Source organism: Crocodylus porosus, unplaced genomic scaffold, assembly GCF_001723895.1.
Source record: "Crocodylus porosus isolate Cpor-Errol unplaced genomic scaffold, CroPor_comp1, whole genome shotgun sequence".
NCBI classification, from domain to species: Eukaryota; Metazoa; Chordata; order Crocodylia; family Crocodylidae; genus Crocodylus; species Crocodylus porosus.
Window position 1 is genome coordinate 38,984,587 of NW_017728915.1, and position 14,937 is coordinate 38,999,523.

The window sequence follows — 14,937 nt, forward strand, 5'->3', positions numbered from 1 at the left end:
TGCACATGTAGACATGCCCACTTGGTTGTTGTGTTGGGGCCCATGGTCTGCTCAGACTCCAACAGTGCACCTCCCCTTGCCTTCTCTGCCTGTTACCTCCTCGTGATATGGGAGCTCATGGCCTGGCTGTCCCAGGCCCCTCAGACCAATACCAAACCCCTCCCACCACCTCCCCCAGAGGCACCAAAGCTACTTGCACACCCTCTCCCAGAGCTCCAGCTCGCAGGTCTTCTGGTTTATAGTGTCACAGAAAATTCAGGTTGGAGGGGACCTCAGGAGGTCACATCTAGTCCAATCCCCTCCTCAAAGCAGGACCAGCCCTCATCCCAGCTTGTGGTTCACTTCTTCAGGGACCTTGGATAGTTGAAGCCCATGACACAGGCTTGTGCATGGAGTTCCCAAACTAATCGCTCTTAGCTCAAGGTAGCATGAGAAATACCCGTGACCTGAAATCTCTCCTTCCTGGCTGTTCATTGAGAGGGTTCTCACGGGTGGCCTAAGGGATGTGTTAAATCCATTTAGTCATCGCCCTATGGCTGCAGAGGCATGAGCGTGAACTCTCTGGACTCATGCTGGGGCTGCCTTCAGCTGTAAATGGGCACTGGGTCTTCCGGACTGGGGAGTCAAAGGCTGCCAGATGTGATGCTGGATACTGCATCGCTTGCAGCTGTGCTTCCAGCATTGTTGTGCCTTATCCATACTAGTCCTGGGGGCTGCTAGAGACCTGTTTCGAGTGGACACTATATGAGCAGAACCCACGAGAGGTGCCGTCGCTGCACTTTTCACATCTTTGTTGCTCTTGTTAGCAGTGCTAGCACTGTGCACGGTTCTGCTAGCCTGTGCTCCAGTTGCACCTTCACATACCTTTAGCCTTTATCTACTGGCGTCCTCACAGTTCTGAAACGACAGCCTGCTAAAGAGCAGACAGGTTACTGCCCTGGGTCTGACCAAGGCCCCATCTCCTGCCGCAGCAGATTTCTTGTCTGCTCCTTGGTGCTAAATGACAGCTTGTCCATGCAGGCCGCGGAAGGAAGAAATGTCACCGTTGCCCTTCCCTTCTTGACGATAACAGCCAGGAGGTTGCATTGTTTCTGGAATAAATCCAGGGTCCCTTCATTAAAAAAGAATGGGTTGACCACTCTGGGAATGGAGGTGGTCCCTCTGCATTTGCCATGCAGCAGTAGTGTGTGTCCCCCCAGTCTGGCTGCTCTCCCCCAGGCACCTGCCTCACCTGGAAGGGACCCTGCATGGGCAGAAAGGTACTAGGGGTCTATTTCTGCCCCCCCAAGGTTGCCAGCAGAGCCTGGCCAGCCACACTGGAGAGATTTTTGCTGCTTATTCCCCAGCCAGGGCCGTGTGGCAGTGAGTTTTAGTCTGGCAAGCCAGCTGTGCTTGCAAAAGCGAGCTGAAAGGCCCTCTGGCTGCTTGCTGCGCCCTAAGAAGCTGTGGTTGTCTTCTTGCTTTATTTTCCCTCAGCACACAGGTCTATCGGCAGCCTTGATCCGGTGAATTAAACCCAGGGTACCGCTGCGCACTACCTGCATGTGTCCTGAGATTGAGTGTTGCCTGGCTTTTCACCAGGGGTGCAGCCACTCTGCCTTCCCTTCGGTGGGCTTAGAGCGGGGGCTCCTCTGTGTCCCGCTGAGAGAGCGGGTGTGCACTTTGTTCCCAAGCCAGGCGCGGGTGGCTGGCAGTGCCAAGTGGGACAGCTGCCCTCCGGGGTCCTCCACAGCTGTCATTTCAAAGGCTGTGGCATCTGGCATCCCACAACGTTATCCCCGAGAGCTGGCTGCAGCCCCTGCTAGGCACGCAGCCCCAGAGAGCGTCAGCCAGCACGGTCTGTCTGTGGGTCAGGATGTTTAGTTGGTATCCTCCACAGCCCTTCCTCTCCAGTCATCTTTATCCCTGAGCCCTTTTCAGAAGCTCCCTGTTGGGCAGCTGCGCCAGCGCGGAGAGACCAGTGCGGCTGTCTCTGGAGCCTGTCCTGTTCATAGCAACCCTGGATGCATCCCAAAGGATCACTTGAGAGCCGTGCATCAGACCTGTCCATGCAACAGGCTTCCAGCGTGGCCAGGGAATCCCCTCCTGCCCCCTCCATTCCTACCTGCAGCCCCTGATGGGGAAGGCGCCCCGGTGCTTATGTTTGGAAGGATTTCCCCAGATGATACCACAGTGCCACTGCACTGCGCCTGCCCTGGTCCCCGCTCAACAAGAAGGCTGGGCCAGGAAGGGCGGCTACACGACCAGATAAAAGCCGCACTGTGCACAGTGATCCCAAGGACACCCAAGGCACAGGATACAGGGCCCCGGGTGAGATGCCGTCAACCCCGGCGAGTTGAACGCATCTTGGCTGGCCCTGGTGCAGAGATTTCTGGCACTCAGGAGAGGTTTTGTTGGTGGCATTTGAGTTTTCTGAGTCACGGAATTAAAAAGGAATCGCATTTCGGATGCAGTTTACAGTATAATTGAACTTGCAGCACCGGCTGCTGGGGGAGCACGGTTGAGGCAAATAGCTTAGCAAGACTAAAGCACTTCAGACCTTGGGAGGGAAAAACGTCGGCCTTGCATTAGGTGCAAGGGCTGTCCCCCTTGTCCTGCAGGGAGGAAGGGACTCACCGTTCCCACGAGGCTGTATTCACCCTGGAGCATTACAGAGGTATTTTGTCGTCTCCGGAAGGAGATCCCCTGCGCCGCTCGCGGGGCTGGGAAACCAGGCTGGATGCACCAAATTGGCAGTTCTTGGGTCTCGGGACCTCTGTAAATACATTGCTGATGCCTTCCAAGGTGGTGCTTTATACAATCTCAGAACTTCTTGTTTGTCAGGTGGGGAGATCGCTCTGGACGTGCCCCGTTTGCACGCTCTGCCTCTGGATTATAGAATCAGAGAAAATGAGGGTTGAAGGGACCTCAGGAGGTCACATCTAGTCCAAACCCCTGCTCAAAGCAGGACCAGCCCCAACTACGTCATCCCAGCCCCAGCCAAGGCTTTGTCTACCTGTGTCTTAACAGTCTCCAAGGATAGAGACTCCACCACCTCTCCGGGTAACCCGTTCCAGTGCGTCACCCCCCTCCTAGTGAGAGTGTTTATCCTAATATCCAAACTCAGCCTCCCTTGCTGCAACTGGAGCCCGTTGCTCTTTGTCCTGTCATCTGTCGCCACCGGGAATGGTCCAGCTCCATCCTCGTTGCAGCCCCGCTGCAGGGAGCTGGAGGCTGCTGTTCAATCCCCCTCGGTCTTCTCTTCTGCAGACTCAGTCAGCCCAGTTCCCTCGGCCTCTCCTCACCAGTCACTTGTATTATCTGCTACTGCCAGTGTTGGAGCCAGGATACAGGGCAAGATGGGCTGTTGGGCTGACTCAGGATGGCTCTGCTTTCTGTTCTTAGTCCCTTCTTCTTGCTTGAAGCGAGAGACGCAGCAGGTGGATGGGCAGCACCACGATTTACCGAGCGGTTCTCAGAAGGCAGGAGGGGCCGTCCCTGCCCTCGGGGCATCCAGGGGACACACAGTGATAGAGGCACAAATCCTTGACACTCAGGAAACCTTTATTCTGTGTTTGTCCCAGGTGACCCCCGGCCTCGAAGACAAGGAAGGGGAGCTCTTGGTGAAGGGGCCGACGGTGTTTCGCGAATACTGGAACCGGCCTGCAGAAACCAAAGCCGCTTTCACTCCCGATGGCTGGTTCCAAACAGGTACCGTGTGGGCACCGTGGCAGCACCTGGGGGGGATTTTCTCCATCAGTGAGGGCATGGGGAGGTCTGCTTGTTCCTCTGCATCTTCCTGCTGGCTGGGTCATCACGGAGCAGTGCCAGTGCAGGGTCTCGCTCCCTTCCCTCCCCATCTAGCTGGAAGAAAGGAGACGCCGCATTGCCCAGCTCTGGGAGGAGAACGGGCAGGGTAATGGGGGTATTACTGGGTTAAGTGTGGTCAAGTCATGCATCAGAGTGGGCAGAAACCCCCTTTGGCTGGACTGGTCTTCAAACGCCGGAGCTGCATCCTAGAAGACCTTCAAAGACCTTTCCCCCTTTGCAAACAGGGCCCACTGCCACCAGTAACAGAGCAAGTTTTAGCACCCAAGCAGCCGCTCGGTACCTGAAACACAGCAATGCATTAACATCAGTCTGGGCACCTGGAGCCAAGCCATATTGAAAGGAGGAGCAGGGTTCCCATTGACTTAATGGGAATTGGGTTTTCCATAAAGAAAGCTGGCTCTGCTTCCCTGCCCAGCCCTTTATGTGGGTGGTTATCTAGCATCCATCAAGAAAGGGATGGAGAGCTCTGCACGCCACAGGCACCACAGGTTCATTGCAACCCGTCAGGAAGTTTTCAAGGGAACGTCTCGTTGGAATATGCCACTTCACCAACACTTTCAGAAGCTTTCTGGGGCGTGCAATTAATTTTCCAACACGACAGAGAAATGTGGAGAAAACCTTGGAGTTGCCAAAATGTTTCACTGCAGTGGTTTTGAGATGAAATGCGCCAGTTTTCCAGTAAGTTGTCATTTTGAAATTGAAATTCGTGATGGCAAAAAAACCCCACAAAACAACAAGGTGATGCTGTTGAGATGTGAACAAAAGGTTTTGGTGACCTGAGCTGTGTGTGCCTTTGGACTTCTAGGTCATGAATATTTTCAGTATTGGACCTTTCCTCTTGATTCCAGGCAGGAAAAGCAAAGTGTTTGGGACTGGGGTGGCGAGCTATGTGTCATGACATTTTTTGCGTGGCAGTCAAACCGTTTCCAGCCCAGGTCTGTGGTTGGTTTTGCTTTGGATTTCATGTGGTGCTGTCATGGCACCGTACAGAGTGCCAGGGGGACCCATCCCCTCTGCATAAGCATTGGGAAAACAGTGCCGCTCTGAAACACCGTCTGACAGCAGCACCCTGATGAACCAAACTGCATGCCCCATGTATCCAGTCCAGAGTAGCACAGCTGGAATTTCACGTGCTTCTAAAACAATGCTTGTTCCCAGTCTCTTGACCAAACACTATCGGCAGAAGTATTAGCCAAGAATGCCAGGTACCACATTTCAAGAAATCATTAGCTGCAAGCGGTTACTGAGCTGGAAAGAAGCAACAAGCCTTGAGTAAGTTATTCCTCCACTCTAACTGTCATGTGCTGACCATGCTCAGCACATCTGGGCAGAATTACTCCAGCTGCAGCACCCTGGTGAATGAACTGTAAGTACAACAAGGAACTTGCTTTGGTCCCAGGCTCAGCTTAGCGTGTAGTGGGACCACAGGGCACCTTTGAAATAGCATTTGCTGGGTTAAACCTGTTGGTTAATACCTCTGCCCTGCTCTGCTTTCTGTTACCTGGCTCCCTGGCAACGTGCTGTTAGAATTATGGAATAAATATAGACCTATTTGCCCCACTGCGTTTGGGCCACCTTGAATCTTACGGATACAACAAACGCTATTCTTCCCCCTGCACTTGAACTTCCATCGTAGCCCTACCGTGCACACAGCACTGCATTTTGCATTTCCATTCTTATTGCATGCCAGCTGTGCCATCAGCAGTCCTCAAGAGCACAGGGCTGCATTTCTAGTGCCCTCTCCGTGGCCTTTTTATTGATTTTGCACATCATAAAAAAACGCTCTCCCCCAGCAACGCTACAATTTTTGGTTCCTTTAATTGAAGCTGGAGTTGTGACACCCCCCCGAGTGCTGTTTCCAGTGCCGGTATCACACCAGTAGCAAGGCTTCATGACTCGGCATCAGCAGACATTGCAGGGTGTGGGGCAGTCAGCTTAAAACAATTTTTAGTCACCACTCCTGATGAATATTTGAAATGCAAAGGAATAGCGTGCATTAATTATTGTAAAGAGATGTCTTTAGGAGAAAATGATTTTGAAATTCAGTTTAATTTCATTGTAATGCGCTGCAAACAGGAAGGGAGTATGTGTGCTTAATTGGCTCTCGGGGGTAAGGCCTGGAAGATGGCATGCCTTTGTCACAGGCCATTAGCGATACAGACTGCATAATGAGAGAGTACAATCAGCTCACAGCTGCCGGCTCCTACAGGGAGAGAATGATATTAAATAGAAATCAGTATAAATTAAACTTAACCCCTTCGTTTACCTCCAAAGCGAGGAATACTTGGGGGTTGGGGGAAGTGAGAGTGACAGCGGTGGGTTAGCGACCGAAGGCAGGAAGCCCAGGAGGCTTCCCCAGACCAGCTCAATTTCTGCCCTCCCTTACGGCAAAGCTGGGAGGAGGATGGTACTGGGGGGGGGGGGTGTTAGTTCTGTTTCCTCTGGCCCATGAAATGTTTTGCCATTTGACCTCTTTCCCTGTCCCTCACTGGCGTAATGCCGGCAGGTCTGTGGCAGCCAGGGGTGTGCTATCAGCAGTGCAGCCTCCAGCCCCTCCTAGACTGTCATCTTCGCTACTGGAAACGAATGCTTCTTTTTGTGTGCAGAGGGAGAGATCCCAGTCCTGCGTGGTGGCCGGGGGAAGCCGCACCCTGCAGCCCAGGCTCTTGCGTGCTGTAGCTAGGTAGCTGTTAGCAGGTGGGATTTCAACAAGAGATGCATTAACCAAAGGTCATTAACTTTCAGAGGAGCGAGCGTTCGGGCAGCATTGGGAGGAGGGAAAGCATCGCAGCGTCGTGCTGCTTGCTCGCGGATAACTTGCTAAGGCTGTCCCCGCATGTGTGTGCAAACACGGTCCTTGAATGGACTTGAATCTTCAGGGCACCACTGCTCTGTCTCCCTCTAGCACTGATGAAAGGCAGCTTTAACACCCGTGAGCCCACACCCTAATCCGCTTCGGGGCCCATCTGCACGGGAAATGTCTAGCCCGGATGAAGGACCCAACCCAGCACGAGCGCAGCCTATTGACAGGGCTTCTCAAGCACTCTTCAAGGACACATGGAAGCATGCTCTCAGCTGGAGTAGGAATGAGCTTCAAGGAGACCAAACTTGGAAACAGTGTGCAGCACTATTGCTAATAACGCCTGAGTTGTAATTCAGCGTTCTGCTGATTGTTAATGACAGTGCTAGAAACCAGCAGGTCAGCAAATGAAGAATAATTACTGCAAGCGAATGCACAGAGTGTGTTACTCTTGCAGCATCTCGTGGCGGATGTATCCGTACGAAGGCATAGCTGTCACGGGCATCTGTCTGCAAAAGGGTGCTGGGGTGGAGAGACACATGCCACAGCCTGCGGCCTGGTGGTAGCAAACAGCGGAGTGAAACCTGTGATTGATGCCAAATCCGGGTAGAAAGGGCAGATCTTGGGCCTGTCTTCTCCCATGGTCGGTAGCAACTGCACCGTGTCCAGAGAAAGCACCACGGTGGATGCAATTCCCAAATAACAGGCGTTGTGCGCATACATCTTGGTGCACTGGTGAGCCCTCAAAGGGTCTCCTTTTCTCTCCATGGAGACTTGCGCTTTGCGGTGCTCTGCTCTCAGCTCTGCACTCAGCTCTCCCCTTCCATGGAAAAGAGCAGCTCAGTTGAACACCTCCAGTTTTGATCCTGCCTAGACTTCCTCCCAAAGGCTTTCATGGCAGTGTCCTAATGCTCATAATCCCTAGAAGCATAGGGTCCCCAACTAGCCCATGGAAATCCCTGTATTGCTTTTGAACCCTAATACCTTGCAAACGGCTTCCTTCTCCATCAGTTCTTCTCCGCAGACTAGCCAAGGCCACCCTGTTGCTGGACACGTCCCGTCGGAGGGTGGATGGATCAGGCTCTGCGAGGGCAGTGTGATTTTTCTTTTGAAGGCTGCGCTCCTCTCCGATGTGCTCTGGAAACGTGTCGCAGCAGCAGGCACCGAACTTGCCGCGTGCCCTGTTGCAAGCACCTGTCAAGATACCTTATGTTTCCCCTTCTGCAGCAAGAGGCTCGTTCCTGAAGCCGGTCGGCTCCTCTAGCTCTTCTGGGTGCCGCTAAGTGCCTTCTGCTGCCTCTTCCCTTGCCTGCTCAGGACCTGTGTCCTTGTGCTCACTGTGTTTCTTGGGGAACGTGGGAGAAAGCTGAAAAAGAAGGCAGGGTGGCCTTTTTTCCTTCGTACTGGAAGCTCCTGTATTAACCCTCCTCTCCCTTCCAGGGAAGAGAGGACCCCAGGCTGCCTTTTTCAGGAGAGAAGTTATTGCTCCTCGCCCTGCATAGTAGTGAGAAATGGAGCGTGGCCGCTAGCCCCCAAAAACCAAACCCGGCTCCCTCGAGCATGACAATGGCAGGGGAAAGGAGCTGAACGCAGCAAACCCACACCTCCTACTTCTCTAACTCAGATCAATGCCGTGGCAATGCCCAACACCCGTGCGGAGTGAAACCTGTGATTGATGCCAAATCCGGGTAGAAAAGGCAGGTCTGCAGAGGGGATTGCTTTACATCTGGAGAACAAAGGGGTGGTGCGGACACATCTAAAGTCACCTGCATTTGGGAAATTCGGTACCTCCTGACGGGAATGCAGCGCATCATCCCAAGCTCTTTGGAGGAGAGTCGGAGCTGTGGTTGTCATGTCGGTAATTTATGGTTAACTCCCTTGCCTGTCGCTTGGCAGGGTCGTTGTCAAGTCTGGCTGGCTCTGTCGCTCCCTTCCATTTCGGGCGGGTTTGATGAGTTTTGTTGTGTGAATGCTTCTGACAGCGCTGCCTCGATCAAAGCCTGCGGTCCTCTCCGGAGAGCGCCGGGGTCCCACCTGCTAGCAGACGCCTCAGCAGCGCCACGCCGTAGGAGGCCGAAGCAAACCCAGAAGAAGAACGTGCAATGCCTCCCCTCCCTTCTCGGGGCGATGTCTTCAAAGGACTCCTAACCCCCATGTGTCTGGGGGGTGAAAGGCAGAGTCAGGCCCATTCCCTGCACAACCCCGCAGCGAGCTGGTGCAGACCGACCCTGATCGCTACCAGCACTTCTCCCCACCCCACTTGCATGCATTCCCCACAGCTCTCTGACCCCTGGGAAGTCAAGACCTATTTCCATCATCTCTGCCCTGGAAGCGATGGTCGTCGGTGTGTGATCGCGCTAGCCACCGGCAAAGAGAAAGAGGTTGGCAGAATTGTTTGACTGGGACACACCGGCCGTCCCCACCGTTGGTGAGAAGGCAGGATACGGCCTTTTGAGGAACCTGGCACTGCAAAAGCTTGCACAGTCACGAGAGATAAGATCCTCGAGCAGCATCCTCCCCAGGGGAAAGGCGGCTTCTATTCACATTTGCCCACACATCCAGAAAATGAGAATCTGGTGTATTCAGGGAGATTTATTTTCAATTACAGGTTAAGGCAAAGACATGAAATAGCACCGGGTTTGAAAGCAGTGCATAAATCCTGCTACAAATCCATGTATCTCAGCTTCATATAATAAGATTTTATTGATTGCTATATTGTATCTGTCAGAATAAAACTCTCTTAATGCATGCATCAGGGCCGAGAAGATAGAGGGTGCATCGGTAGTGGAATCTGATGCAGGGATCGATGCAATTTGATTAATATGTTGTTAAGAGAGCAAGAGTTATTTAACTTGTTTGATGCGCGCTTTGAAACGCCGCCGCCTTTCTTTCGAGCTTCTGGCTTTGGGCTGCGTTTGAGGAGCTGCCTCGTGGTTGTTTGTCCCAGGTTATCGCTTGGAGCTTGTGCGAGATCCCTTTGTGGAGGTCAGGAAACCCCCACGCCCGTTCTTGCGGGCCGCAAACTCCTCCTAGGTCCTTCCGTCGAGGGCTTTAGGAAAGGGGACCTGGAAGATCAGGAACCCCTTTGTTTCGGGTAGGAAAATCTATTCAGCCGCACGAGAGGCAGTTATGGAGAAACGAAGAAGCAAGTTTACAGCAAAATGCAACCGGAGAAGCCCGAAGCAGCCTTCCGCGCTGGCAGGCTTTCGAGCACGGTGCTGCCCTGCCAAGCCTAGGCAACGAGCGTGCTGCTCGCGCGCGGCTCGAACGCTCCCACCTCCAGCTACAAACTCGGGCAGCCAGGAAGGATCCCGGCATCACCCTGCAGAGCCTGGAGCTCGCCAGTCCCTCCAGAGGCTCCCCCTCTCCCTGGCACCTTGTTTCGAGCGACAGGCCCAAGGGGTTTCGGGAGCTGACCTGAAGAACTGCGTCCCCATGGCACCGTCTTGCTTTCTCCTCCAGTATGTTGCGCACTGTCGGAAATAGAGAGGGGGACACAGGCCCCTGGGTCCTGGTCTGAAATGTTTTCTTTTTACCTTTGCTCGAGTCCTGATTAGGTGTCCTGGCATCTGGGGACGCAATTTATGTTGCAACTCAGGTCCCAGCCCATGAGGTGCAGGCTGGAGATGGCGGCTGGGCTGCGCTGGGACTTCAAGCTGGAGGGTCTTGCCCCCTTGCTCAGGGTCAGCCCGATGCCAGATTTGGGGTCAGGAAGGAATTTTTCCCCTTGTTCAGACTGGGGGGCGTTGCTTGCCTCTCTAATAGGGGCACGGCCCCTCCCTGGGATCTCTTGAGCGCATATTAACACCTTTGTATAGCAGCAGGACGTCGGCTGCGGCGAACCCCCTGCTTTCGCCGTGGCAGGTTTGGTCGTGATGTGTGCCGGGGTGACCGTGGGGCGTTGCTCCGAGGCTGGACAGTGGATGTGTCGGGGTGGTTTGGGCAGGGCCGATCCTGCCATAGGTAGCGGTTGGGCTAGATGTGACCTCCTCCCAGCCCTGCTTCTCTAGGATACTACGACAGCTCAGGCCACAGAAGGAGAAAGAGGACAAGGTACGACCTCCAGGGACGTTGGAAGGCCCTGCTTTAAAAGGATAGCGTGACAAGCCTGAGGTTTCGATGTTGGTTTCCGTGATTTGGGAGTTTTCCCGGGGTGTTAGCCACCCCCCCCGCATCTGCTGTGACAGATTGAGAGCCCGCGCCGTGATGACTAAGAGCCTGCTGCAGCATTTCAGCCCACAGGTCCCGGGATTGCCGGGGCGTCCTTGGGACAACTGGGCGGATCTTTTATAACAGCGTGGCCTTTACAGTCAGGGTCAGCTCAGGTGCCGAAAGCGGGGACCGCAGAGCACCACCTGGAAAGAGCCGGCCATGCAGCATTGAGCAGCCTGCTCCCTGTTCCCCTTGGCACAGGTTTCCCTGTCTCTGGAGCTAAGCAGGTGTTTCCTAGTCAAGAAAATCGCTTCCATTTGTGGGCGTAACACTGACACCTGAAAACAGAAACTGCTTTAGCCTGAGCAAGGCGGCTTATAAATAGAAATGCATCTAATTAGCATCCTAATATGCAATTTTTCTGTTTGTTTGCAGTGTCTCTTCCAGTCATAAATTCAGTTAATACAAATGCTGTTTTTAAAAAAAAATATTGCTTAATTAGGAGCTGGTGCAGATGTGGCAAGTGGCTTCTCAGGGTGGGAAGCCCACCGAGGAAAGGGCTGGTTCCCGTGGCACTGGGCTGGGGGACGAGCTCTCTGCCCGCCTGGGCACGCGGGCATTGTCCTGTCGTCTGCGCCCTCGTGTGCTCTGCAGTGCGGCTCTGTTGCCCAGGCTGCGACTTTTCCCAGGATCGAGACGGTGAAAGCCCTGGGAATTAGCAATACGGAGGTGCATTCATGAGCAGGGTTTAGATGATAAGGAAACTCCGAAGTTATGCTCCAGTTTAAGGGGTTCTTGATGGCTTTCAGTTGTTCTCTTTTGTCCCCTACCGGTGCGGTGGGAGAGTTCACTTAATAGATGCCCGCTCCTAATGAATTCCTCCTGGCTGGAAAGTTTCACCAAGCTCTGATGAGACGGCACGTCAGGTTTGTCTCGTGGCTTCCGAGTCTCAGGGGACCTAAAACGTAGCAGCAGCAAAGATCTGTGTTTCTTCAGCTGGATGCAGAAGTTCACTTCATGAAGGCAGGAGGTCTGCAGGATTTGACTTGGGCATCTGCTTGCTGCTGTGAGAAGCGGTCTGGATCCCAGCTTTTAGGTGGCACGGGCAGGTGTGAGCACAGCTCGCGGTAACGGCATCACAACTGCGGCCGGAGGCGGCAGGAGCTCAGCACCGCTGCAGCCCGGCTGTCCCCGTGGCGGGGTGTGCCAGTCTCAGCCCAGGGCAGGTAGAGTCAGTGACTGGTGGCAGCTTGTCCTTCCTTTCCCCGGCAGGCGTGAAGGGTGCCCCCGTGCTGCGGTCCCTGGGTTATATTTCAAGGGCAAGTTAAGTCTTGTCTGGCAGATGGAAACGCTACCCATGGGAATGACAAGTGAGCAGCGAGGGCTTCTAGTGAAAAACTGAGAAAAACAGAGGCAAAGTACTGATCAGTGGAGACCGAGCTACATTGCCCATGCAAGAGAAGTTGAAGTTAGATGTTAAGAAAAACTTTCTGCCGAAGAGGGCAATAAAGCACTGGAACGGGTGCGGTGTCTCCATCCTTGGAGGTTTTGCAAACTTGGATAGACAAATCCTTGGCTGGGATGATGGAGTTGGGGCTGGTCCTGCTTAGAGCAGGGGGTTGGACTAGATGTGACCTCCTGAGGTCCCTTCACACCTGAATTTTCTGTTTTTCTACATATCTGGTCATTCCCATTGTGTTCGGTGAGCCCCGTCTCTGCCTCCAGCTGCTTTGAGCGTGGCTGCATTCACAAGTAGGGAATCAGCAGACCACCTGAGCCGGTGGGGTTATATCTTCACTGGTGTTTTCTGGTGGCGTGGGGCAGACTCTTCCTCAAGACCGGTAAAAGCTGATATGGGGAAGGTCCGGACTGGATTTTGTGCCACGTAGGGCTTCAAACAGCCACAGCCACGCGTGTGCAGAGAGCTTCGGACCTGGGCAGTAAAAGATGGAGTGGGTTTTGGGAGCGTGTGTTTGAAGCGCACTATGCGCCGCAGCCAGGGCTTGCAGAGGGCAGGGGGCTACGTGCGGTAGGTATCTGGGAGAGTCTGGTGTCCCCCAAGTGCCCTCTGGCTGTTTGCTCTGCTCAAGGCCGGGCCCAGACTCGGTGGGGTCACACCGCCCTGCTCCACTCTCACCCGGGACATTCAGCCTTGCGATGGTCTTGGGTGCATTGAGCCTCCTTGCGCTGCTCCTGCAGCATGGCCAGCAGTCTCTTGGTGCTTCAAGTGAATGGTTTGCCCTTGGATTCCCTTCTCGGCTGTTCGCTCATCTTGCTGGCGCTCTTTGGATGTTGTCTTCCAGCGGGAACGTGGCCAAACTCTGCCTGTCCATGGGAACGGCTGTTGCAGCCGTCCGAGGGGCCTCCGGTCTTCTGCGGTGGCTGCCTGCGTGCAAGGGTGTTCGAGGCCCCGATCTGGTTATTGCTCCTTCCTTCTTTTACCTTCCTGCTGGTTTTGCATGCTCAGCTTTCTCCCTTCCTCAGCTGGTCAGTGCCCAGAGCCCAAGACGCTGCAGCAAAGCCCGTGCAGTTTGCTCCCTTTGCCGGTGCTGCCTTGGTGCTCGGATTTCCAGTTGAGCTGCAGGTTCGAGGAGGTGGGATAGTACAAATTGCTGTCGGCTCCTAGGAGAAGCCGGCAACTCATCCTGGCTTTACCTCCCCAGCTCCGTGGGCTTGTTTTCAATGCCCGTAAGGCAAGAGCCTGAAGTGGTTAGGCTTTTGCTCGGGGCTGGTAGCACGGGCTGACTAGAAGGCTTGAAAAGGAGCCAAATGCCTGTAATTTTGAAGAGGCTCCAGCTCACCATCCACTCTCTAGTCCCGGCCAGATAACATCATAGGAAGTGCATGTTCCAGGCATTTACTTTCAACAGACCCATCCCCATGGGTTTGGCTGGAGACAACTGAGAGCGTATTTACTCGTGGCTAATGGCATTGCACTGTAAGCAAACGTATGTGGGACTCCTGTATATTTAACGGGAACAATTTAAACCCTCCGTTATCTCAATGCTTTATTTACAAACCCTCTCGCCAGAGGCTGGGACTGGTCGTTGCAGCGGGGAGAAGAGGGAGGGCTCTGGTTAGTCCTCAGCTGTTCGGCGAAGGGCAGGCGCGAAGCAAAGTTTCTTGCTGGGTGTTGCTCTCTGTGCCCTTGTTGTTTTTAGCCATTGGCGCGTGATTGCCGAGCTCTTTGCAGTGGCACCGGTTGCGTGGCAGGTGCCGGCCACCACACCTGGCTCCTGTGTTCGTCTCCGAGTTTCCTTTTTGATCTCTTCTGTAGGGATTTCCATGAGTATTTAAAGGAGAATGTGGAACGGGGGGCGCGAGGGGAGTGCTTCCTTTTTTTACCTACCCATTTTCTTTCCTGCAGTGATGCTGGCTCTGACAAGGGGCCCAGCGGAGACTCAACGCTGGGTTTGAGACGCGCCTGGCGGCGACGCGCCGTGAGGGTGATGCGGTCCCTTTCCTAGCAAAGCATCAGTCTAGACACCAGAGATACTCTGCAGCTCCACGTCGGGTCGGGTCTCCCCAGGGGATCTCAAGAAGGATCGCAGGCTTGTTAGGTGCGCCTAACCCACTGTTTTATGCCCACAGCACATCAGGCTTGCAGCAAAACCCAGTCCCTGCCCCAAAATGCTCCCAGCTCTGAGAAGAGAGGAGAGAAGTCTACAGGCTCCTACATTTGCTGCTAGAAGAATCATGCATGCCTGCAAGCATCAGGGCAGGCCGAGGCCAGTGTCAGGCATGAACAAACACCAGTGACAAGGATTGAAAACCAAGCCAGAGAGAGGCTTGGAAACGCCAAGGTGTCCCCAGCGGATGGGGCAGCATGTGGGTTTTGCAGGTTCCTGTAGGCCCAGTGCATTTCTCGTGGTTGCATAGGCTGTGGCCTCTCTGTGGCATGCAGCATCGTGGGGGGGAATGGGCATCACGGTGGCAGATGGGGCAGGGAGCAGAGCGGTAGATCAGGCATGGAGTGCATGGAAGGAAGCCAAGAGCAGAGCAGAAGTTCAGGGAGGGAGCTGAGAGCAGAGCAGCAGAGCAGGCGGGAGAAACGAACCACAGTGACGCTTGGGAAGGGTGCAGGGGTAATCCGTGGTACACTTGTCATAAACATTGCCCATGCTGAGCTAGCCCCCCCCGCACCGCTGCCGGATTCCCCGTCTCCAGGCAGACAC

General features: G+C 54.2%; 1 protein-coding gene across 1 annotated transcript in view; it reads left to right on the plus strand.

Annotated features, from left to right (window-relative positions):
* The window catches only part of ACSF3 (acyl-CoA synthetase family member 3), a 70,122-nt gene that overhangs the window by 35,429 nt on the left and 19,756 nt on the right, over positions 1–14,937 (plus strand). The window contains 1 exon segment of the mRNA XM_019536044.1: positions 3,564–3,690. Coding sequence (XP_019391589.1) covers positions 3,564–3,690 — 127 coding nt within the window.